This window comes from Neomonachus schauinslandi, chromosome 11, assembly GCF_002201575.2.
Source record: "Neomonachus schauinslandi chromosome 11, ASM220157v2, whole genome shotgun sequence".
Taxonomy (NCBI): domain Eukaryota; kingdom Metazoa; phylum Chordata; class Mammalia; order Carnivora; family Phocidae; genus Neomonachus; species Neomonachus schauinslandi.
In genome coordinates, this window is record NC_058413.1 from 2,322,230 (window position 1) to 2,345,415 (window position 23,186).

The 23,186-nt window shown below is 62.2% G+C and overlaps 2 protein-coding genes across 5 annotated transcripts in view; both read right to left on the minus strand.

The window, feature by feature from the left end:
* Positions 1 to 170, minus strand: part of NAP1L4 (nucleosome assembly protein 1 like 4) — a 49,721-nt gene extending 49,551 nt beyond the window's left edge. For both annotated transcript variants that reach the window (XM_021685610.1, XM_021685611.1), the window contains exon 1: positions 76 to 170. The gene's annotated coding sequence lies outside the window, so the exon portion shown is untranslated. The remainder of the gene's footprint in view (positions 1 to 75) is intronic.
* A 5,228-nt stretch (positions 171 to 5,398) lies between these two features.
* Positions 5,399 to 23,186, minus strand: part of CARS1 (cysteinyl-tRNA synthetase 1) — a 44,293-nt gene continuing 26,505 nt past the window's right edge. Inside the window, exons 11-23 of one of the 3 annotated variants that reach the window (XM_021685607.1) lie at positions 19,549 to 19,661; positions 18,938 to 19,066; positions 18,413 to 18,542; positions 18,202 to 18,305; positions 17,733 to 17,830; positions 17,334 to 17,523; positions 17,085 to 17,153; positions 14,796 to 14,877; positions 9,225 to 9,305; positions 8,603 to 8,670; positions 6,767 to 6,826; positions 6,206 to 6,289; positions 5,399 to 5,718 (exon numbers count right to left, since the gene is read on the minus strand). In XM_021685607.1, coding sequence (XP_021541282.1) covers positions 5,569 to 5,718; positions 6,206 to 6,289; positions 6,767 to 6,826; positions 8,603 to 8,670; positions 9,225 to 9,305; positions 14,796 to 14,877; positions 17,085 to 17,153; positions 17,334 to 17,523; positions 17,733 to 17,830; positions 18,202 to 18,305; positions 18,413 to 18,542; positions 18,938 to 19,066; positions 19,549 to 19,661 — 1,358 coding nt within the window. In that variant the 3' untranslated portion in view covers positions 5,399 to 5,568. Of the gene's footprint in view, positions 5,722 to 6,200; positions 6,290 to 6,766; positions 6,827 to 8,602; positions 8,671 to 9,224; positions 9,306 to 14,795; positions 14,878 to 17,084; positions 17,154 to 17,333; positions 17,524 to 17,732; positions 17,831 to 18,201; positions 18,306 to 18,412; positions 18,543 to 18,937; positions 19,067 to 19,548; positions 19,662 to 23,186 lie in introns of all 3 variants that reach the window. The other 2 variants (XM_021685608.2, XM_044919334.1) reach the window with 2 other exon arrangements.

A 23,186-nucleotide genomic window follows, 5' to 3' on the forward strand; every position in this document is an offset into this window, starting at 1 on the left:
GGCCTCGCGCCCGCCGCCCTGGGCCCCCGCTGCCCCGGCTTCGGCCCCTCGCCGGCCGCCCCAGCGCGCCGTTACCCCGTCAAGCGGCTCGCGTCCACTCCTCACGCCTCCTGCGGCTGCAGCAGCGGCGGCGGCAGTGGCCTCGCTAGCTCCAGGGGCTGCGCCGCCGTGGCCGCCAACAACAGCGCCTTCCATTGGCCGAGGCCCCTGGCCCCGCCCCCCGTAAGCAAGACGGGCTGTGGTTGGGCGGTCTCGGCGCAAGCCAAATACGCTCCAGCGCCGCCGGCGACGACCAGTCAGAGGCCGCGATGGTGGGGGACGTCACGCCGCGTCGCGCTCAGACCCTCGAGCCGTATGCAAATACGGGCGTGTGACGTCTGCGGCAGCGCGCGCCCGCGTTCCTTCCGCCTCTTTAAGGGGCCGGGGCGCGCGGAGGACACGTGGAGGGCACCTGCCGCCGCCCGCCTCCCGCCGCCAGCCCTCTGACCCCCCCCCCTCCCGAGTCCGCGGTGCTCTTCCAGTTCGGTGCCATCTGCAATAACGCGCGCGCGGACCCCGCAGACCTCCGGCGACCCCACCGCCCATGCCTCTGCCGTCCTCAAATCCCGGAGTTCTGCCTATGGGCTTCGCACTCGGTCCCGCCTTCTCGCGCACCCGCGTCCGCGCACGCTCAGCCTGGCTCCGGCCTGGGCAGACCCCCTCCCCCGCCGCACCCATGAGGCCCAGAGGTGCGGGCCCTGCCGCCGGGCTGGGGTACCAACCACAGCCTCATCACATCACAGCTTGTAGAAAAGCGTTGAATTAACTGGAGCAAGATGACAGTTGGGTTGGAAAGCCATGCGCCCCAGGGCCGGGTTTCCTGAGGTTCTTCATTTCTGGGCTGCATCTGCAGTTGGGAGGGTGTTTCGTGATTTTTGTCTATTTTTTCAGGAATGGTGCCTAGGTCAGCAGTCCCCATGGGCAGGCGGTGGTGGCGCACTGTGAACCTGGGATCATTTCAACTGAGTTGCCGGGAAAGAGGGCCAGGGGTGCCCAAAGCCTTTCTGTTTGTAACACGTTGAGAATGCGGTTTTATTTTCCTGTGGCTGCCACACCGCGAAGTGCCACCAACCGAGGTGCTTAGAAAACACAACAGAAATTATGTTCTCGTGGTTCTGGAGGCCAGAAGGCAGAAATCCAGGTGCCACAGGGCTGGGCTCCTCTGAAGACTCCAGGGAAGGGTCCTTCCTTGCCTCTTCCAGTTTCTGGGGCCCCAGGCTGTCTTGGGTTGCAGCCACGTTCCCCACCACCACCCCCGCCCCCAGTCTTTGTCTCCATCTTCACTTGGCCTCTCCTGTGGTCACTACATTAGCACTACCGTAGTGGCCTCATTTTAACTCGATCACACGTGCAGAGAACCTTTCTCCACGTGTCAAGTGCACAGGTAACCAGGAGCTGGGGCTGAAGCTCTTAGGGGGCTGCCATCTGGCTCAGCACACAGTGAGGTGTGCCCCATTAGTCATCCTGGCCAGCAGGCTGTGCAGTGGAGAGCAGGAGTAAAAGGGCAGGTGTTCCTGGGTCAGACCCCTGGGGCCAAATCCCTGACCTTCCCAAATCTAGCTGGGTGTCCCTGACAGCCTGTGGCTCAGTTTCTCCATCTGTCAATCATGGGCACTTGTAGTCCCCATTTCACAGGTTTGGTGGAGAGTTAGAACAACACTGGCGAACAGAACAGCCTGATGCGGGTGTGGACTGTTCCGATGACCCCACCCACCCTGGCCAAGGGAGGGGACTAAGTGCCTGAGGACAAGGGTGGGTGGGGTTCTTAGAGCTGGAGCCTGGGCCCGTTCTTTAGTCCCTGCTACCTGAGGCTTTCCTAAGTCTGTCCTATGAATGGGGGCGCTGCACTCGCTGAATAACCCCTGGAGCTGGCAGAAGGGAGGGAGCACCGGGCCTCAGGGGCTCCCCCACGTCCGCCCAGAGGGCGGTGGTGGCCAGACTACTTTGCAATGCAAGGGACACGTGGAGACACCAGGGACGGAAGGCTCTCCTAGGGTGTGGATTTCAGACGACCTGCGCAGTCCCTTCCCTGCAGAGGGGTGCGCTGTGCGGAGCGTATCTGTAAGCCTCGGAAGGAGTCCGGGACACTGTCCCCAAAGCTTACAGGCTCTGAGACAGCCTTAGGGGACTGCTCAGTCTCTATCCTGGGAGTTTTCTGCATGGTTTTATTTTTAAGCCAATCTCTGGTATTTTTACACTGAAAACACCAAATATTTCCCTTTGGGGAGCATCAGGAAGACAAGTCCGGCTCCCAAAGCCTGGAAAGAGGTTTCTTGCACGTACTTGTCACAGGTGAATTAGTATTATACTTCCAAAAAAAATTTCCACCCCATCTTGTTCCAGAAGGTCCTCCCGCAGCTTGTGGGGCACTGAGGACATTGCTCACCAGCCTACCCGAGGGGACCTGCCGGGGGCGGGGGGGCTGTGACTCTGACGGAGGCCCCTCAATCCACTGCCCCCACTCCAGGCCCCCTGGCCCTCCCTCCGAGCGGCCAGGGCGTAGGCCAACCTCCCGCTCACCTGTTCCTGAGGCAGCACAGCAGGGCTGGCGTCCTTCCCAGAAGACGAGAGGATTTCCTGGCGGCATGCTTTAAAGGACATTTGGTCATGAAAAGTTTCATGCAGAAAAGCGGAGAGGATGATGTCAGGACAGAGGCCACTGCTCAGGCCGTCTCCGGGCCGGTGTGCTCAAACCCAACAAGGCTCCCCGTCCTGCGTCTCGGCCATTCTGGTCGGCCTCCTCCTCCCGGCCCGCCCCCCCAGCACCGGGGCCCCTGGACGGCCCAGCAGCCCAGCGTCCTGCAGAGTCCGGTTGCTCCCCAGCGGCACCCCTGCCTGCACCTTTGCCGTGATGCCCGTGAACGGGAAGTGAGACGCACCGCCTCGCTCCTCTGGCATCACCCCTGCCCAGATCCAGATCCTGTGCTTGTCCCCCTCTGGGCGATGCTGAGACCCAGGGCCGGGGCAGGAGGAGGGCCCGCAGAGTCTGGCACTGTAAGGTGACACGCACATCCCCCCTGGCCCCCATGACCTACGAGCCACCTGCAAGGTGACACCTTGGCGCCTGCTGTCACTGGGGGTCGTTGGCAGCCGCAGGCCTGTCCTGGATCAGGTGCTGCACTCGGGTTGGCGAACGGGGGCTTTCTGTGTGTAGCGTCCCGTCACTTCTGTTAGCTGGTGCTTTCCGCCGGGGCCGCTGGGGGCCCGAGTACGGTTCCCATACGCCCTGCGGAGGCAGCCCCAATTCTGCCGCAGAGAAGTAACTAAGCCCGCCCGGTAAGAAGTGGACGCAAACTCCATGTCCGGGGGGGGCAGACTATTATTTCTTGGCTTCCTTTGCTTCTGAGAATAAGTATACGGGCCCAGATTTCAATTAATCTTTGCTTTCAAGACTCAAGTTGTCCCTGACTCGGCCGGTGGAAGCTCCCGAGGCGGTTTTATGTTGCAGGAGAGATTCCCAAGATGCTGAGGACCAGTGGGGCCCCGTGTGCCCTTGCGGAAGGTCCCCCCACGGTGCCGTCATGCCAGCCAGAGCACAGAGCCGCCGTGGCCCAGAGTCCCCCACAAGCACACACCCCCCCCCCCTGCTCTGTTCCTCCCGGTCTAGCACATCAGGAACGTCACCGACGTGGAATCACGCAGTATTTGCACCCGGCACGATGCCCTTCTGATTTGTCCCCCTTCTGACATGACCCCCTTGGTCCTTGAGGGCTTCCCTTTGGGGACAGATGGCTCGGGGTGTCCTGGTACTTCTGCTCTAGACCTGGAGCGGGCCCCCCTTCTCCAGAGAGAGGGGTGGCACTGAGCCCCGAGTCTGGCTCTCTGGGGACCCCCAGCAGCCGGGTTTGCCCTCCGTCTACACAGCCAGGAAGCCCCGACTGTTTGAAAGTGGATTATCGGTACATGTTGTTGTTTCTAACTCATATTTGGCAGTATTGTGGTTTTCCTTAACTCCTTCGCTTTTCCACTTGTATTTTAACTCTTACGTTAACGTCTGGGTTGCTGCTGTCAATACAGTTATTTGCTTTGTCCCCCGATACGACAGAGTTTCACAACAATGCCAGCATCACTGCCAGCGACCGAACACTTGAGTGAACCCTGACTTCCCTGCACTCTTTGGCCTTAGAGTAAACCCGTGGCAGACGCAGAGCAAAGCAGTGAGTCCCTGCCCCAGCAGAGGCCGCCATGATGTCGCCAGGCCCTCGCCCTGTTCTGGAACCTCGCCACCGCATCCTGGGGACCGCCTGCACGCTGGGAGGGTGGCGGCAGTCACGCTGTGCGACCTCCGAGGTTACATCCCAAAAGGCACCTGGCCGACCGAGAGGCACCAGGGAGGATAGTAAGGTGGTGGCTGCTTTCGGCCACTAAGTTTTGGGGTGACCTGTTGTATGGCAATAGGTACCTGGAACGAGTTTGTTTCACTGTGTTTTGGGGCCTTGTGGTCTTACTGGTTTAACGTTGTTTGTATGTAAAATGTTTACAAGGCTGAGAGGTCGGGGGTCTCGACACCAGAGCGGGTCCCCCCTCGTTTCATAAGCACGTGCTCCCTGTGACTCGGTGCCACCGAGTCGCACCGGGCTGCTGGGCACAGGCGGCTGTCCCATGGGCTCCGTGAACAACACTGCAGCGAGCGGGCTGTCTCCCGGAGTCCCCTACCAGAGGGGTCACGGGGACAAGGGCTGAGGGCGCCTACAACCAGACGGGGCCCGCTCCCCCCGGGGCCAGCGTGGCTCGGCGCTGCCGTCACGGCCCGGTGCGACTCGGACAGCGTGTCCCGACCTGACTGCCAGCCACCGGCGCCTCTGTCATCTGCGGTCACGGGGCTGACCCGGCGCCCGGCTTCTGCGGGGCTCTGCTCGCACCCTCACCAGGCAAGGCGGGGAAGCTCGTCCGAGGCGGGGTGCTGCCCACGCTGGGGCCTGGTGACAAACGGCCGCCCGCTGCATGTGCCGCGACCTCCCCCCTTATCTCAGCGGGCAGCCGTGCGGACGTGGGCAGGGCAGGGCAGGGCAGGGCGCGCCTGCTGAGCCAGCCCTCGGTCGTCCCCGGAGCATGGGTGCCGCAGGATCGCTGTGGTGTGTCTACTCCTCAGAACCAGAGGGCCCGACTGCACAGCCTTTGTGTGTGGTGTCAGCGGGCTCGCCAGTTTGAGCCTGTCTTTTTCCTACTTAAATACCTCCAAAAGCACCCAGACACCAGAGATTAGCCGATAGCAATCTGCACGGGGCAGAAATTTCTCGGCTGGCTGAAGCAGCTCCACTGACCCGAGCACCGAAGCCGTGACCTGCTGAGCCAGCAGCCCCGAGCAGGCCCCACACAGGCGCTGACCGGGAGCTCGACGGCACACAGGACGCCCGGCCTCGCTGTCTGGGAACATTTATTACTGAAGTCCCAGAGCCGAAGATGGCGTGGGCCTCTGTGAACGGAGTGCTGGGCTCAGGACCCGAGCACCGCTGTAAACAAGATCAGAACACGGGGCACCGTCACTAAGGATGCAGACAGAAAGTCAGGCCACCGACGGCTTAAAGCTCAGTCCCCGCTGTTCTGTTGGAAGCTTCCGTTTTGCACCATTTGCAAATACTCCTTGTAGAGCTTCTCCTGAGTTTCAAAGAGCTTCTTCAGCTTCTTGACTTGCCCTTTGCTCAACTCCTTGCCTTCAGTGTCATGTGTGGGCAGACCCTGAGAACATGGGGAGCACAGGCTCAGCAGGGCGCGCCCGACCCCCCTCTCGGAGCCCATGGGCTCAGCCCTGGGACGCACCCGGGCGCGGACTCACACACGCTCCGCGGTAGCGCCCCCACCCCCCCCCCCGCGGCGGCGCCTCTCCCGGCCGCTAAGGAGCGAGCGATGGGGCTGGGGGCACCCTCCCACCTGGGGGCGAGGCCACTGTCCCCCTTTGGGTCAACGTGGCTCAGTTCTGATAAGGCTGGCATGAAGGAAAGCAGCAAATACGTATCAGAACCAGTAAGGAAGGGTCTGGGGACAGTGCCACGGCCTCCCCGCCGCACCTCTGGCCAGCCTGGAGGGAGGCCGCCCCGGGCACGTGGGGCGCCTGCCGCAAACTGCACCCCAAACAGAAAAGCTGCTCGCCCAAGGCTGGAGGTCCCCGTCACCCCCAATTTAGCAGTCTAACAAGGTTCTGAGAAGAAAAAAAAGAGACTCTTACGTTTTCGTCAAACTTGGAGTATTTGTCGCTTTCCGACAAGAACATCTCACTGGGTGGGATCTTCATCCTGGCCAGCTTTGCTGCCTGGGACACAGAGCCCTGATCGCCACAGCCCAGCGCGCGTGGGGAAGGCCTGACCACGCGTCACCCCCAACCCAGCCCCGGGACTGAGAGGGCGACAAAAGACGGGCAGGGTGAGGCCGGGGCAGGGCGAGTCAGAGGAGGGACAACTCAACACGGAGCGTCCTGCTTGTCCTCTGGGAACAGTGGGACGGTTGTCTGAGACCATCACAGCAGCATGGAGCCTGTGACGGCCGCCTGGAGCCCGTGGCCGCCCGGGACGGCTCCCCCACCTGGCCTCTCCCTCACCAGGGCCTCCCGGCCTCCCTGCACTCAGGGCGCCCTGTGGGGGTGTGTGGGGAGGCCAAGAGGGCACTGTAGTCAGCGCCGACAGAGTGGGGACCTGGCCGGGCCCCAGGGAGGCACAGAGAGCGGGACATGGGGTCCGAGTGTCCACTTCCGCCCAGGAGAGCCTGGGCCCCACACAGACGGTGTGCTTACCTCTTGTTCCTGTTTTTTCCTGGCGGCCTCCTCTTTCTTCTTCCTCTTCTCTTCTTCAACCTAGGGGAGTAGAGGGAGCCCCATGAGCCAGAGAGCCGGCCCCCCATCGCCTTCGCCTGGACACCGACCTAGCCACCCCATGGGGGGCGGGGAGCCCTCGTCATCAGGGACTGGGGAGACTCTCAGCGGCCCGTGTGGACGCCGGGCCCTGCTCTGGACGTGCGGAAGCAGAGAAGAGCACACGTGACAAGGTCTGGGCCCAGCAGATACAAAGAAAGGAGCAGTGAGCCCAGCTGGGGGGGGGCTCTGTCAGGTGGGTGAGCAGGGACAGCATCGCGAGGGCCTAGAGAACGTGGGGGAGAAGGGCAGGGTCAGCAGGTGCCAGGACATGGGGCCTGGGCCAGGGAAGGAACCGGGGTTAAATGTGGATGAAGGGCAGTGGGGGTTGCTGGAGACAGGCTGGAGGCCAGGAGCCCACCCCCACCTGCAGTCAGGGCAGGGCTGAGGGGGGCACCCTGGCAGCAGGGGCGGGGAGGGGATCCCCAGCCTCGGTGCTGGGCGGCACCCGTGAGGGAAAGTGCAGGACCCGAGCTGTACCACTGCCGAAGGAAGGGGCTACAGCTTTGGCGAGTGGAGTCACGATGCGCTCGTGGACGTCCTGGGTTTCAGGGCTTCCTGGTCAGCTAAGCTGTCAGGTGGGCGGCGGGGTACGGGCAAGTGTGGGGCCAGAGAGCCATGGGACTGGGTGAGGGCAGGGCAGGGCCGGTGCAGCGGGGAGTGGAGCGAAGGTCCCCGCGAGCAGAGGCCACGGGCTCGGGAAAAGCAGCCACTGGGGCAGAGGAGGCTGGGAGCGGGCAGAGAGGCGGCCTGGTACGAGCTCGGCGGCTGCTTTCTTGGTGAGGAGCGTGTTTGTCCCCCGGCGGGAATGTTCAGGGGGCAGGGGAGGCCGCAGTCCTGGTGGCCGTTCAGCACCACCGGCTGGGACGGGCCCCACTTGGCGGGCAGACAGGAGCTACGGGAAGACGCGCGGCAGCCCCCGGCCGGAGCGAGAACCACAGGCAGGGCCCCCGGCAGGCAGGGCTGCCCCCTGCCGCCCCCATCAGAGCCCCGTCGGCCTTTATGCCCTGCGCGCACCTGCCCGGGCGGAGCGACCGGGGTGGGGGTGGGGGGCAGCAAGCGGGGGCGTTTGCTTCTTCACCCGGCCTGGGGTGGTGGGAGGCACGGCCAGCCCCACGTCACCTCTGTGGCCGGGCCACCTGCTGTGCTGCCCAAGGCGAGGCGAGAGCCTGGCCCCGGGGACGGGCTACTAAGCCAGGCGAGCAAATGGGGCAGAAACGGGAGGAGCCGACAGGGCCTCCTTGGCTCCTGGGGACACCCAGCAGTGGCGGGTCTGCTGCGGCTCAGCACCAGCTGTCGTCACCTGCCCGGGCGCTCGTCTAGTGAGCCACGCTCCCGCGCCCACATGCACCTCCCGCCAGCGCTGCTCATACGCCCAGCCCCTGGCACCTGCCCCGTGCTTCCTGGGCAGACGGAGGTGTGACTGGCAGGTCCTCCCGCAGGGGCAAAGGACACATCACAGGGCAAGCTGTGGCCAAACACATCGGCTGCACGGTTTACTCAAAGTTCTCCCTTGAACTCCGGGGGTCGCTTTTTAAAAAGAGGGTCCTTCCTTAGAAGGTAGAGCTTGCTCTGTTACCACCGTGCCTTGTAGCCTGCGTCCAGCTAGGCCTCCTTCCAACGCTTCTAGATGCTGGGCCCCCCACGGGAGCTCTGGCAAAGCACACAGCATCAGCCATCTCCCGTTCCCGTCAGCACGCGGCCGCTCCAGCCACTCACCCGTCTCTTCTCCTCTCTCTCCCGCAGCAAGGCCTCTCTGTCCCCCAGCTTGACCACGGTTGGCAGCCCTGAAAAGCCGAGTTGGAGACGTGGGGCCCAGCCCCCCCTCCCGCCCCCACGGCCCTCGCGCCCCCTCACTGCTCAGGGGCTTCCACTTTAACTGGAACGTGGGGAGGCCTCACCACTCATGACATAGGGCCCAGAGATCATGAAATGGGACACGTCACCTGAGTATTTAGAATCTATAATTTCCTGTGCAGCCGAAACCCCCACGATGTCAACAGACACTGGGTGAGACTGGCCGGCGGTCCTGTGGGCCATCTGCCAAGGGACAGATCGCAAGGAAGGGCGGCCGGTGCCCAGCAGCAATAGGCAGCCAGGCCGCATGCCTGTCAGACATGGGAGGTACCCAGGACAGCTGGAGCAATAAACCTACAAGGCCACCCCCAGGGGCCACAGGGGTGCCGCTCCAGGACTCCTCACGGTAAAAACCCCATGACCTCTGACCCCGTCCTGGAACTCTTCCAAAACCAGCTCCCGACCCCAGCGTCCCTCCCATGTCCCTGCCCACCGCGCCCGAAGTTCCTGATGATGGGCCCCAGACGCGGGCAAGAGGACCCACCTTCGTGATCTTCAAACCGCACCCCGAGCTCGGGCAGGATGTCATCCCGCAGGGCATCGCTGAGTCGCAGGACCTCAGGGACTGTGAACAAAGACAGTGGTTCAGTCCAACTAGACACAGAAGGAGCACCAGGATGCGCCCAGCTAGGACGAGCGTGTCGGCGGCTGTCAGGAACCCGCTCCGGTGCTCCACGCACCCTCAGCTCCTCGCCTCATGAACCGTGCTCCACGTCCACATGCACCGCCCGTCCTCCAAACGTCCTTGTGGCGAGGAGGCTAGGCCCAGGACCCGCCGGGTTCCAAGCACCCACCAGCGAGAGCCAGAACTGGGTCTGGAGGTTGGGGTGAAGCCCACAGCGGCCAACATCTCTCCCCGATGTGCAAGGCCCAGCCGAGGGATCGGGAAGGGCCGGAGGCCGGGGGGACAGGGGTCCCCGCTGCGCTGCAGAACACGGCACCAAGCACTAGCTCCGCGGTGGGTACATGGCTCTCGGCCAGCCCTCGGCACCCCCAGGTGTGGCCGGAACGGGCAGGGGGCCTGGGAAGCCCAGGAGGAGGCGCAGAGCCTGGCTGTCTCACAGGCTTTGAAGTGACTCTTGTAAGAAAGATGGTACACGCCAGCACATAGAGCGGGCCGAGTGGGCAGGGGTGAAAAGAGCACCTGTGTGGCCTTTGGGCCCGAACGGCACGGTACCTGCAGGGTCAGACATACAGGCCCCGTTCCCAGGAGGCTCAGCACCGGGGACCACACGGCAGGGAGAGTTTGCCGCCGCTGCCGAGAATGAAGAGCACGTGGGGCCTTGCTCAGAAGCTCTGGGGTGAGAATCTGACCTCGGTGAGGAGACTCAGCTGCAGTCAGAACAGGGCGAGGGGCGGGTAAGGCAGCCCCAGCCTCTCACGTCTGTGCAGTGGGGACGTGTGGCCATCCCTGAGAGCAGCTACGAGGAGCCACAAGGTGCCATGTGTGGGAGCAGGCTGGCGTGGCTCTGCTCACAGGGTCTGGTGGCACCGAGGATGAGGCATTCTGTGGGCGGCTGTCTTTCAAAGCCAGGTCTCAGATTGGCTTGACTCCCAGCTCCCAGAAGGCCCCCTGGCCCGCCAAGTCCCCCGCGGGCCCAGCCTGCGCTAAACAGGCACCGGAGGAAGTCAGCGTGGGAGCCGGGCTGCCACAGGGCACGGGGCGGCAGTCCGTCTCAGAAAGCTCTGACGGCGACAAATCCCAGGACGTCAGGGGACAGGAGGGCTGGCACCCAGCCTCGTTGTACTGTGGAGGCACCGCGACCAGCGTCTGCCACGTCCTCAGCTCTCCCTAGGACACCCGCCTGCACTGCCGGCCCACCCCAAGTGGTTCTGCACGCCCTGGCCACGGGGCTGTGAGTGACGCCCACACCAGAAACGCGACGCCAGCCCCCCACTCCTGCCCGAGCCACCTACGCCGACCGGGCGTGCACACACCCTGCCCTCCGCTGCACCTTGTGCCCCTCTGGGGCAGTGGCCGGGGCCCATGGGGCCACCTGCTGTGGGATAGATGAATGATGAACGGATCTCAGAGGACTTCCATGCACCCACAAGCACAGCCAGCTCCAGGAAGCTTCCCAACACTGCTCAAGGAAAAGCAGTCTCTGCCTCTCCAGCCTTCCCAGCATGGCTGATGGGACAACGCCCTTTATCCTTGCTCCCTGCCCTCGCCCTGCCGATAGCCCCTGTGGAGGGCTGACCCCGGGGCAGGAGCTGGGACAAGCCAACCGGAACTGGAAGGAAAGGAAGCCGGGGGCCGCCATCACCACCATCAGCTGACCGTCGGCTCCCCGCCCGGTGGCAGGAACCCCAGGCCCATGCTGTCCTCTGGGTGTGGGCTCCGCAGAGCCGAGGACGATGGCCATCACCATCACGGCGACACCTGCCCCGTCCACACAGCTCAGAATCCCCCCCCCCCCACACACACACACCGTCTTTCCAAACCTTTTGATTACTTTGGGGGCTCGCCTTCTCCTCCCCTGCCTTCCGAGTCACGTGCTGACCAGGCCCAGCGTGCACAATGAAGAGCTCCCACGAGCCACAATGACAGGATGAACGACCCCACGAGACACGGGCGCAGGGCCTGAAGGGACAGCTCTCCAGATGAGAGGCACACGTGGCCACGAGGCGCAGGGAATGGGGCTCCACACCACACGCCGCCAGGGAAGCCTGCGGCAGGGCCCGCGGAGATGCCCCACGGAGCGCCAGGAGCGACAACCGTCTTCGTACGGCCAGGAAATGACAAGCGTTGGCGAGGGTGTGGAGACAGCGTGGGACACGGGGTTCTTCCGAAAGTCACACACGCAACAGCCCCACGACCCCCACAGGGCCCCCCTGGGGACCGCCCACTCTGCTGCCGGCAGCAGCACTGGGCTTCGGGGAGTGTCCGCCCAGGCAGGTCCAGGTCTGCAGCTCTGGCTGTGCAGCCAGGGGCTGGGGGAGAAGCCTGGACGGGGCAGGGCCGTCACATGGAGAGGCGGCGCCGGGCGAGGTGGGGCTGTGCCTTGGGACAGCGGAGGGCACACGCAGGAGAACTGCTCCCGAGTGTGAGACCACAAAGGCATGCCACCACCGTGGGCACGCTCTTCCAAGGAGGGAAGCAGCTTCACAGCCACTAAGTGCCCAGAAAAGGAAGACGGGCTTCCCCGGTGTGGTCGCTGGGGCGCCCCTGGCCACAAGCACCTCGCAGTCCTGTTGACTCCAAGAGGCTCAGACTGTAGCAGGTTCTAGAAAAAGAGGGTTTCCATTGTGGTCGCTGCTAACGAGCAACAGCTCAGAAGCACTTTGTGCGAACACACCGAGCGGAGACGTCCGTCAGCACTCCCCTCACAGGCCGAGATGGCCCGGCCCGGGCCTGGCCCTGCCTGGCATGGGGCTCACAGAGTCCACAGAGCTCGCACCCAGAGGCATGCGGCCATGGGGAGGGAGCGAGTCTGCCAGGGCTGGCTACAGCTGGTGGGGCCAGAGACAGGAGCGGAGAACAGACTGGGCGCTGAGCAAGGAGACCTCTCAGGTCACTGAAGGGAGGCTCAGGAGAGGACACAAAAGGCCACGGAATCTGCCCACGGACAAGCGAATGAGCAAAATGCGATCTATGCACACAGTGGTATATGACCCAGCCTTAAAGGGGAAGGAAATTCTGACACCTGCCACAATGTGGATGGACCTAAAGGACACCATCCACATTGACTGAAATAAGCAAGTCACGAAATGACAAATACTGCAGGATTCTAAGTGTATGAGGCCCTTAGGGGGGGTCAGATTCACACAGAGAGTGGACGGTGGGCGCTGGGGCCGGGGGAGGGATGGGGGCCGGTGACTCCTGGGGACGGAGAGTGGACGGTGGGCACTGGGGGAAGTGGTGGGGGTCACTGTTTCATGGGGACAGTCTCCGTTGGGGAAGATGCAAAGTTCTGAGGATGGATGGTGGGGTCGGCTGCACAACAGTGTGAATGTGTTTAGTGTCCCTGAGCTGTATGCTTGCTCACGATTAGATGATACGTTTTATACGTTACGTGGGTTTTACTAAAAATGAAACACATGAAGGGAGAGGGGTATTCTGACCACACCTGTGGCCTCCCTCCTCTTCTAACTTCTTCCCAAATTCCCAGGCCTCACCTAGTCAGACGCCCCCAGTGCATGTCCTCCCTGGGCAGGGCCAAGTTCTGGCCAACACGGCTGTGGGCACTGGGGAAACGGTGTCTTTCTCACCTGTTAGGCGAGTGCCAGGCACCTGGCAAACTTGGCTGAAGCCATGACCCCAGGGCCTACCCTAAGCTTCCCACTCTGTCTTTCTGTCTCCGTGGCCAGCCCGGGGTCACAGGACAGCCAGGTGCTCAACAAGGACTCAGCACCTGCTGTTGCAGCTGGTAGGTGGGGAGCTGTCTTCAGCCCAGAAGGCTTTCCTTGTCTCTGGAGCCCGAAGTGCACAGGCCCCAGGTCTCTGACTCCCAGAAGGCACCCTATCTGCAGGGCCCCAGGTCCATGGGTCCTGGGCCACGGGCTCAGGCAGGATGACCTCAACCCACCTGGGCCTCTGGGCAGGAGAGCGCTGCAGGTGGACAAGGCACATACAGCGTCGACTCAACTACCACCATCCCGACTCAGCAATTGGGCTCTTTGTCCATTTGCCTGAGCAACAAACAAAACACAGCGAAAAGAGAAAGCAAGCCAAGGAGAAGTAAAACCAAACTCCTCCCCAAGCCAGTCGACGGGAGGTACTCTCGGCCTGCGCAAGCCCCTGGCCCGGTCTGCGCATTGAGCATGGCCTCCGATGGCCCTCGGTCACCAGCACCTGCCAGGAAGGACGCTGGGCCGCAGGGGGACAGCCAGGAAGAGGTGCCCCGGCCGCCCCCAAGCCCGAGATGCCAGGCCTGTCAACGTGGCCGGATGAGGCAGCACGGCTCCGGCAGAGTCCATTAGGCTCTCTCCAGCGATTAAAACAGTGAGGGTGCCAGGTGCTAGAGAGAGGGTGTTTAGTCAACGGGTCCAAATGTCCCGGCCTAAAGCCCCCTGCTCCCCACAACAGCACCGTCAGATCCAGGCTCCTCCCGGGGGCCCCGTGGCCTTGGGGTCTCCTGCCCTCTTGCTCTGCCCTCCCCGGAACAGGCCCAGGCCTGCTCTTTCGTCTCCAAGGTGCGGCTCCCTCCAGCGGCTACCTGAGCACCCCATCGGGCCCTCTGCCTGTTCCACCCTCGGGACACCCCGCCTGGACTCGCTCTGCAGGGACGGTGGCCAGGGGAGCTCCAGGTGTAACTACCCGTCAGAGGGGCCTGGGGAGGGAGCATGGCACAGCAGGAGACAGGTGGCATTTGCGGTGAGCGACTCCTGCATGACCCTCCCTGGCAGGGCTCCAACTCTCTGTGAAATGCTGAGCCCCGAACGGGGCAGCGCGCACGTGGGCGGAGCGCAGCAGAGCGGACCCAGCCGGCCTGGGTTCAGCATGCCCATCAGCCGCCCCGACAGCGCAGAGTGAGACGCGCGCTCTGGCTCATGGCTGATACAAACAGGTCTGCAATGACGCAGCACTCTCCAAGTCTCCCAAGGACACACGACAGTGACCGACCTCGGGAATGTCGGCGACGGGCAGCTGGCCGCATGCCGTGAGGCTGCCCCGGGGGAGGCCCCTCCAGTGCAAGGCAGCTGGCCCCTGCCACGCCCGAGCAGAACGACAGTTGGGGCGGCGCCGGGGCTCCCCCGGCTCACCATGCTCATTTCCAGAAGCAAGGACAGGCACTGGCAAGCCCCCGGCCCGCAGATGCACCAAAAGCAGAAATGAGTCCCGTGCAGACGGGAGGGCAGGGGACTCAGAGGGGCCTCGTTCTGCCTTTCCACTCAAATAATGCAGGCGAAGAAACCCCGCCTCTGACACGCGTCCTCGGCCCCCACCCGGCGGTCCTGCCCTGGGGGAGACACCGGTGTCCAGAGACGTGGTGGCCGTCACGACGTGGGGGGGCGGTCCTGCAGATGTCGTGCCCCAGGCCGGGCGCTGCTAACACCCGACGGCGCCCAGGGTGGCCCCACACAGAGAAACCCCAGCAAGGAAGAGCCTCACCTTTTTGTTCTCGGGCAATCTTTCGCACGCCTTCTCTGAACTCAGACAACACCTGCAGGTAGGGCATGACCGTGGACTCCAGCTGCGGAAAGAACAGGTTCGCTCAGAGTCAAGCTCGGCCTGTATTTATGGATAGGGCTCGGCACGCGCGGAAGGCCGGAAGGGGCAGGGGGTGCCGCTGTCCCAGAGCTGGGACGCACCCCCCCACCAAACACTTGGTCCACACTGGGTATGCGGGTCCCCGCATGGACGACGCAGACCACAGACAGGAGGATAGCTTCCCTCCCGGCCCAGCCCGACAAGTTCTGCAGGCCACTCTGTTCAACTGCTCACAGGAGTGGCTTTGCCTCCGGTCAGACACACTATTCAAAAAACCCTGTCTTTACAGATAAACGGTTCAACGTGGGTGTCTGTCGGGCAGGCTATGTTCTGGGAGGCTGACGCCGTCCCTCCTGGGCTGGGAGTGGAGGCCAGCACCATGGAGCCGGGCTGTGCCTGCGTCCGACCTGTGGCCACACACACGCTTGTGCAAGAGGAACCAGAGTCTCCAAGAACTGTCACCATCCACACACACACACACTCGCGTCTACGCCACGGTTAACTACCAGCAGTAACCCAGGGGCGGTCCCGGCACGGAAAGCCTGATAGAAAGGAAAACCAAAGACAGCAGAATCCAAACTGGAGAAACAACGATTTTATAAAATCTTTTCTTTTACATCTTTCCTCTTTTTCCAGTAGGCTTTTAAGCAAAATGTCTCCCTGCCTCTTAATTAAGTCTTTCGGTGGCTCAGTCACTGAAGTAATAATCACTACCCACAGAAGCCGGCTAGGCTGCCGAGCCCCTGGCCTGACCTGGCCTCCCCCGTCCCAGTCCTGCACCCGGCGGGGGCGCCGTGCTTGTGCAGGGGGACCGGCATCAGGGTTTTGCTCTTTATCTCCACCAGGCACGGAGACCGCCATGGTGAGCCTTGGTGCAGGGGGACGGGAGCCTCAGCCAGCAGGGTCTGTGTGGAGGAGGGGTGCCCCGGCAGCCCTGTGGACCCCACTCGCGTGCACTGCACACCACTCAGTACTGTGGCCTCATCAAGACTGTCTGCCCCACTCCGAAAACAATTCAGATTTGGAAGCTGGCAGAGAGACTCCAAAAGCTGTGAAGCCCACAAAGGAGTCCCGCCCTTTGGCCTGGCAGGCCTGCCGGCCCTGTCACCTCACGGCTGCTTATTCCCACACGCGGCCTTCAAAGGGCCCACGAGGTCACGCGCAAAGCCCCCCACAACCAGCGCATTAAAAGCACTGTTTTTAAGCTCGAGAGCAGACTGTCTTTAGTGCCGGAAGTGTTTTCTCTCTTTCTCTTTTTCTGAGAAACTCAACGTGTAACATCACGTGTACAAGACAAGCAGCAGCCGTGTGGATCTCCTTTCTGAGAAGCACCGAGGGAGATTAAAGCCTTTACACCAACCAGCTTTAGGGCGAGTGGAGCCCTGGGGATGTGGGCCCGGGGCTCGGGCAGGCCTTCTTCCTGACACAACCTGGTTTCTTTTCGGAAGCCAGTTCCTGGGGAGACAGCTGTACGCTCCCCCTGCAGAAGAAGGTTCCTCACACTAGCTACCACCCAGAAACAGAATTCTAAAAAGGGTTGGCCTTTTTACTTAGTCCCTGCTTCCTGTTTTCCTTTAAATAAGTTAGATCTAAATACCCACACACGCATTCTCATCAAATCATTAAAGATCAAGCCTGAGGAGTGTCTGAGATGAGCCTGAACGAGCATGTGCCACGAGGGAAGGTCATCGTGCAGTGGAAACTGCCAGTCCTGGGGCGACGCTGGCCACTGCCGGGGAACTTTCTCCCCACCAGACACACGGCCCGGCGTGCTATCTGAACGCACACGTGCAAGAACATGAGCGCACAGGAATCCATTACCATGTGGCTACAGCTCAAGCAAAGTCGGTCCCGTCGAGCCTGCTGTCCCGAGACTGAGCTCACGGGTGGCACACGGCAGCACAAACACCCCAAGGATGGGTCAGGGAGCAAGGCTGAGCTTGCACACGCGGGAGGCACAGCTACCTGGGAGGTCCAGGTGAGCCCCGGGGCTCGGTCTGGAAGGTCCAGGGCCGGTGGGACCTGACGTGGGCCTCCAAATGTCCACAGGGTTGGCCCAGGAGGGGAGCGAGGAAGGGAAGGGAGCAGGCGTGGAAGGCAGGAGGGTGCTCCTCAACGCAGGCGCCATTTCCCAGGGGTGGGGCGACCCCCAGGGAGGGACTTCTCTGTGCCCAGGGGTGCTCTACTCACATCGAGGCTGGTTCCAGGTCCTCTCACTGGGAATCCCAGGGAGCTTTCCTCCTCGATGGCCCCGAAGATCTACAAAGAGAGACAGACATGCAGGATGAGTGTGTCCAGAGGTCCTGAGAAGGGGCCCGCGGTGACCGGATGCCAGGCCCCGAGCCGCCCGAGGCCTCCGGGGGCACGGCCGAGGCCCACGGCCTGCGTGCACGCGGCCCGGTGAGCGCCACAGGCGCCTGCAGTTCGAGGGCGGCCTACCTTCAGCATGTGGGTGAGGTACAGGGCGACGCTTTCCAGCAGCGCCCGGTTGGGCCTCCTCCTGGCAGCCTTCCGGGCTGCCACATACAGGTTGCACTGGCTCACCAGAGCCCTCATCTCCTCCAAAGCCGTGTGTGTGTCCACGTTGTCACACAGGGCCTCGTGAACCGCCGCCTTCTTGTCATAAAAGCTAAGCCAGAGGAACGGGAGGTCAGCCGGTAACACCGCGCCCGCGCGCCCGAGCGCTCCAGAGGCCGGGAGGCGGTCCACGCAGACGCAGCGCGCTCGCCGGCGGGTCTGCACAAACGGAGGCCAGGGCGCACAGCCTCCCGCCCGCTGGCGGGTCTGCCACGGGCAGCACGGAGCACGGGCGTGCTTGCCGACCCCTAAGTCTCCTACCTCTTGTTCAGTTCCGATTCTTCATCTTCCCACTTTTCAAACCGGCCGGTTGTATCAACGGGAGCTCGAAGGATGTCTTTCACATTTAGGAAAAACTCCTAGGGTCAGAAAATTTGGATTAATTGCGTTTACAAGACTTTTCCACCCGAGCAGTATCTGGGAGAGAGCTATCGTGGTGAAGCGCGTCTCCTTCCCGTATAATCTGGAAAACCACGGCGCTGACAGCCCTGGCAGCCGCAGGGAGCGGAAGGTTCTCCTTCAAGACGGGAACGGGTTCCAGGCTCAGCCTGGGACGCCGGCACAGCAGACAGGTGTGCGGGAAACGTGCCCCACGGACACCAGAGGAACGTGGGCACCTGTCTCTAGCAGGTCAGCAGGGGTTTCAGGAAAGGGGCGCGGGGCCGACTGCCCCCCGTCAGCAGACATGGGAGCGGGAACGACCCCGGCGCGGCGGAGCGGGGGGGCTTACACTCATGAACTTCTCGTACTGCAGCGCCGACTCCATGGTGTTGCTCGAGTAATCCAGCGTGTCTTTCCAGGAGTGCATGAGGAAGGCCAGCCGCAGCTGCCGCGCTGGGACGGGGGACAGCACCGCGGTCGGTCCCCTCAGCCCCCTGAGCAGCCACCGCCACCGCGCCGCCGCGAGAAGGGGCGCTCAGGTCCTGGGGGGTCGGGCTTACCGGAGTGCTTCTTCAAGGCGTCTTTAATGGTGATGAAGTTCTTGAGTGACTTGGACATCTTGCAGCCGGCGATGGTCAGGTGGCCTGTGTGCAGGAAGTAGTGGACCCAGCAGTCGTTCTCGAAGTAGGCCTGCTCGGGAAGGGGCGGAGAGGGCGAGGTCGCGGCGCCACGAGGCACCTCTGCTGGCCGGGTGCTCTGCGGGCCCTTTGCTCACGCAGCGACGCAGAAGAGGGGGTGGCTCTCCGGGCGGGGTGCCCTGGGGCTCAGAAGGATGGCCCTGGACCAGTGAGTGAGCCGAGAGGCAACGGCCGGTTCCAATCCAGGCCTGTCTGTCGCCAACACTCAGGCTGTTCGTGTGGGAAATCAAACCGAACAACGAGGGTTCAAATCCCACCAGCGAGACCCTGATGTGGGCATCAGGCCGGGCTCAGTGCCTCGCTGGCAGCACCCCTGGCTGCTTCTACCACCGCGGGGGGGACTCAAGCCCCCTCCCAGCGGACACAGTGACCCCAGCCTCTGCCTACCTCCGACTGGGCCAGCTCGTTGTCATGGTGGGGGAACCGGAGGTCAAAGCCCCCCCCATGAATGTCCATCGAGGCTCCCAGGAGAGTGCCTGCCATGGCCGAGCATTCGATGTGCCATCCCGGACGCCCCTAAAGATCCAAACGGGACCCCGTGACCAGCCAGCCTACCCTCGGTCCAGGCGTTCAAGTGTCCGGTGTTCGTGACCCTCAAAACCTCTGAGCCTTATTGGAACAGACGTTACATTCCAACATGAAAACCGCAGGCCAGCCCCTGCTGTCAAGGTCCCAGCAAGCGCTGCAGGCCGAGGCGGACTGAGGCCACGTTACCCCCAGAACTGCCCAGCCCAGCCCAGAGGCAGGTGCGAACACCCCCTCCCCCGGCTGTGGGCCATTGGGACTGCTGTCGCAGGGACCGTCAGAGGGTGGGCTGGCCTCCAGCAGCGGGCACCACTCAGAGTCTACGGCTGGGAGGACACGGGGACCTCACAGTCCACCCACCCAGATGCACACGGGCAAGTCCCGGAAGGGAAGTCACGTGCCCACAGGCCCACGAGGGTCTGGGGCATCTCGGTGCGCCCACCACTGCAGCCCGCGCCTTCCCGGGAGCACACCTTTCCCCACGGGCACGGCCAGGACGGCTCGCCCGGCTTGGAGGCTTTCCACAGGGCGAAGTCGTTGGGGGACCGCTTCTCACTCAGGCGGTCTGCCGAGATGCTCAGGTCACCTGCGGACACGAGGAAGCGGGTCACCCGGTGCTGCCCGGCGGACAGACCGTGTCACTGCAAGGCCGCCTCTGGGGGCTACCGGCCAACGCTTCGGATTTCCACTTGTCTCCTCGGTCAGCAGCGGCTCCACTACGACCAGATGTTAGCGCTGCCCCAGCGCGTCCACGTATGAAACCGTATATAAGCTCCAATTCCCGGGGGGCCTGAACCACACCTGCCGGCTCCCCAGATGCCCCTCTCCCCGCCCGCCCCCCACGGCTGCGGCCCGGGTCTCGGGTAAGCCACGGCGCTTGGGTCTGAGGGGTGAGGCCACGGTATTTGGCGGCAGCTCTCGCAGGTGGGGCCTCATGCCGACGGCCTGCACGGCTCCCAGCATCTGAGGACCAGCGGATCCTGCTGGATGTGGCCCCTTGGCCCCAGAGGTGGCAAATCAGGTCAAGTTCGGTTCCCGGACGAAGCCCCCCGGAAGGCAGACACGGCCTGTGTCAGGCAGGAGCGACAAGAAAGGTGTGCACACTGATCACCGTGGGAGACTCTCTGGGCCACACACAGGACCAGTGGAGCGCATTAGCAGCCACGAAAATGAACACCTCAGGCGGCCAGTCCCCTTCAGGCGGTGACCCGGTGAGTGGGGGAAGCGCCAGGGCCTTCAGCGGGGCCCCCAGTGCGTGGCCTCAATGCTGCCTTTCCCTGGGTGCTGTCGCCCCCTCGCGGACAGCTCCGGAACAGTAACGACAGACCCGGCCTAGTGCCCAGGGTCGCCAACGCGGCCAGACCTCAGTGAGCACCACCTTTCAAGTGCGGAGTCAGGCCACCGTGAAGCCGCCCTGACAGCAGCCAGAGGGAGAGCGCGCCGAGCATCTTCGTCCACGGGCCTCCGAGTACAACACGCGGAAAATACGAGGAGGAACCAGGAAAGAAATGCCACGATCATAAACGAAGGGACGCTTGCTGTTGGCCCTTTGGTGTACTAACCAGACAGACCCAAGCAGCAGGACAAACTCCAGCCTCTCCCGTGGGGACCTCTCAGCGATAGGTCACCGCTCACGCCAACGACGCAGACGGTTTGATATGGTGCCCTGACATTCTTTTAGCCCCCCTACGTGTGGCAGATAATGTATATTTAAGCTTTTATTTTCCATTATTACTCATGAATATATTCTGATTCTTAAAATTTTGTTTTGAGAAATTCTGTGACAGAGCAAAGAGGACCCTCTTCCACACATGGCCCGTCTCCCACTCTTCGGCAACCGTCACTTCAGCAGTACTTGCTCTTTGCTCTAGTCTTTAAGACGAGTGAGTCACACAATCCCTTCTGCTCCCCTGCTGTCACTTCTCGTCTCCCTCCCCAGAGGCGACCCCCGTGACCCCACACACGTCAGGAGCCGTCTCTACTAGAGTCCCCGCATGCCAGCGTCCCTGCAGTGAGGAGCTCGTGCTGGGGGTCACATCGTGCTGGAAGCGGGACTGTCCCCAAAGGACAGCACGTCCCTCTTCGTCCCTTCGTACTTGCTGTTGGATTCTACTACTCTCGTCCCTGGAACGCAATGCGATTCTAAAGTCAGTCTGGAAGAAAAAAGGTCCAAGAACAAGCGATATTTAAGAACTCCGGGGAGGACCCAGCTGGCTTAGTTGGAAGAGCGAGACTCTCGATCTTGGGGTCATGAGTTCGAGCCCCACGCTGGATGTAGAGATTACTTAAAATTAAACAAAAAACAACAAGAACAAGAACCCAGCTGCGGCCAGATGCCAAGGTTTACCATACAGCCGCACATGCACTCCCATCTCTGGAGCTCTCCTTCCCCCCGACTGGAGGCGGGCTCCCTGCGGCCTCGCCGAGGCCCCACGTCCTAGTTCTCTGTGCTGCGTGGCCCCACTCTCCCCGCGGTCTCTAGTCACGTGCAGTTTTGTCCGGACGTATCTGCGAGTCGTCGGTGTTCATTCATCAGTCTTGCACACATCTTTCCATTTCATTCATCTTTGTGAAGAACCAGCGGCTGACTTCTTATGTTATTTCCGTTCCATTCTCTCTTCAATCTTTTTTTTTTTTTTTAAAGATTTTATTTATTCATTTGACAGAGACAGAGACAGCGAGAGCAGGAACACAAGCAGGGGGAGTGGGAGAGGGAGAAGCAGGCTTCCCGCCGAGCAGGGAGCCCGATGCGGGGCTCGATCCCAGGACCCTGGGATCATGACCTGAGCCGAAGGCAGTCGCTTAACCAACTGAGCCACCCAGGCGCCCTCTCTTCAATCTTTATCTCCTGCTCTCTCCACTGCTCCTTCAGGAGCTTTCAGGTAGCTCACCCCACCCATCTTCCATCTTTGTTCTTTAACTACTAATTCAAACTACAGGCTGCCCTAAGCGGCAGACTGTGCCGTGGTGTCACTCAGGACCGTGACGGTCAATGGGTCCGTCCACCGCCCGTGTCCCTTTAGTGCTGGTTGCCGGCTCAGTGTGTCATGGGCAGACGACATGGGCTGCGTGACAAGTGACCGCTGGGGAACCACAGAGACGTCCTCCGTGGCCAGTGTGGGTCCTGCGTGAGCATGAGGGAGGGGCCCTGCCTGAATTCGTGCTGTTGAGAGTCCCAGCCTGCTACACAAAGCCCCACTCCCCGTGTACCCCAATCCTTGCGGGTCTTGTGACCCTCAGCCTGCCCAAGCCACTGCATGTGGGGCGTGCGCAGTTCCTCCCCTCACAGACGTGGGCTGCCGGCCACACAAGCCCCCGACTGCCCTTGAGGAGACGCCTCCTTTACTCTGACAAACGCCTTCAGCCTTCGATGGCCCAGGCTCTGGTACCAATGCTACCGAACAACCTTAGCCTATCGTGTCCACGTTGCCATGTCGTCTTGTGTGAGGTTCCGACGTCTCTTCACAACAGAGCCCCAGACGTGGAAGTCCTTGATCAAGAAGTACGAACGTTTTTATGGCCAACTGCCTTCCAGAAACACTGGAGGGTAGACAGCACGTGCCCCAGCCGTGGGAGAGCCATCCCTGCTCCACGGGACTGCGGCTTCTGTGGTCTGTCCCAGAGTCCCTGAGGGTTTAAGGGTGGAGAGAACACCATGAAAGACAAACCTGATTTGGCCTGGTCCTGGGAATGCCTCGTGTCTACGTTTAATATGGGGGACCCTTCTTGAAGAACAGCAGGGCCTGGAGGGGCTGAACCCCCACAACCGAAACCACGAACAGCCCCCCCCGCCTGAGCCCCACCAACGGCAGGAACAGCACGCAGACACACTGTGCATGTGACACAGAACGTGAGCTAGAGAAGAGGTCACGGAAAACCAGAGGAATCTGTGTGCAGTGCTGAGCTGCACTCATCGAGAACGATCTGCACGCAGTTCAACCCTGTGTTGCTCAAGGATCAGCTGTACCCAGATCACTACGAGCAGAGGGGCTGCTGCCCACGCACATCACTCGCTAGGACGAGTGAACAGCTATGAGGTGCTGCCCAGGCACTGATGGTGTGACCCCCCCGCTCACACCCAGAACCGGGACGTTCACACAGGATCTGACGG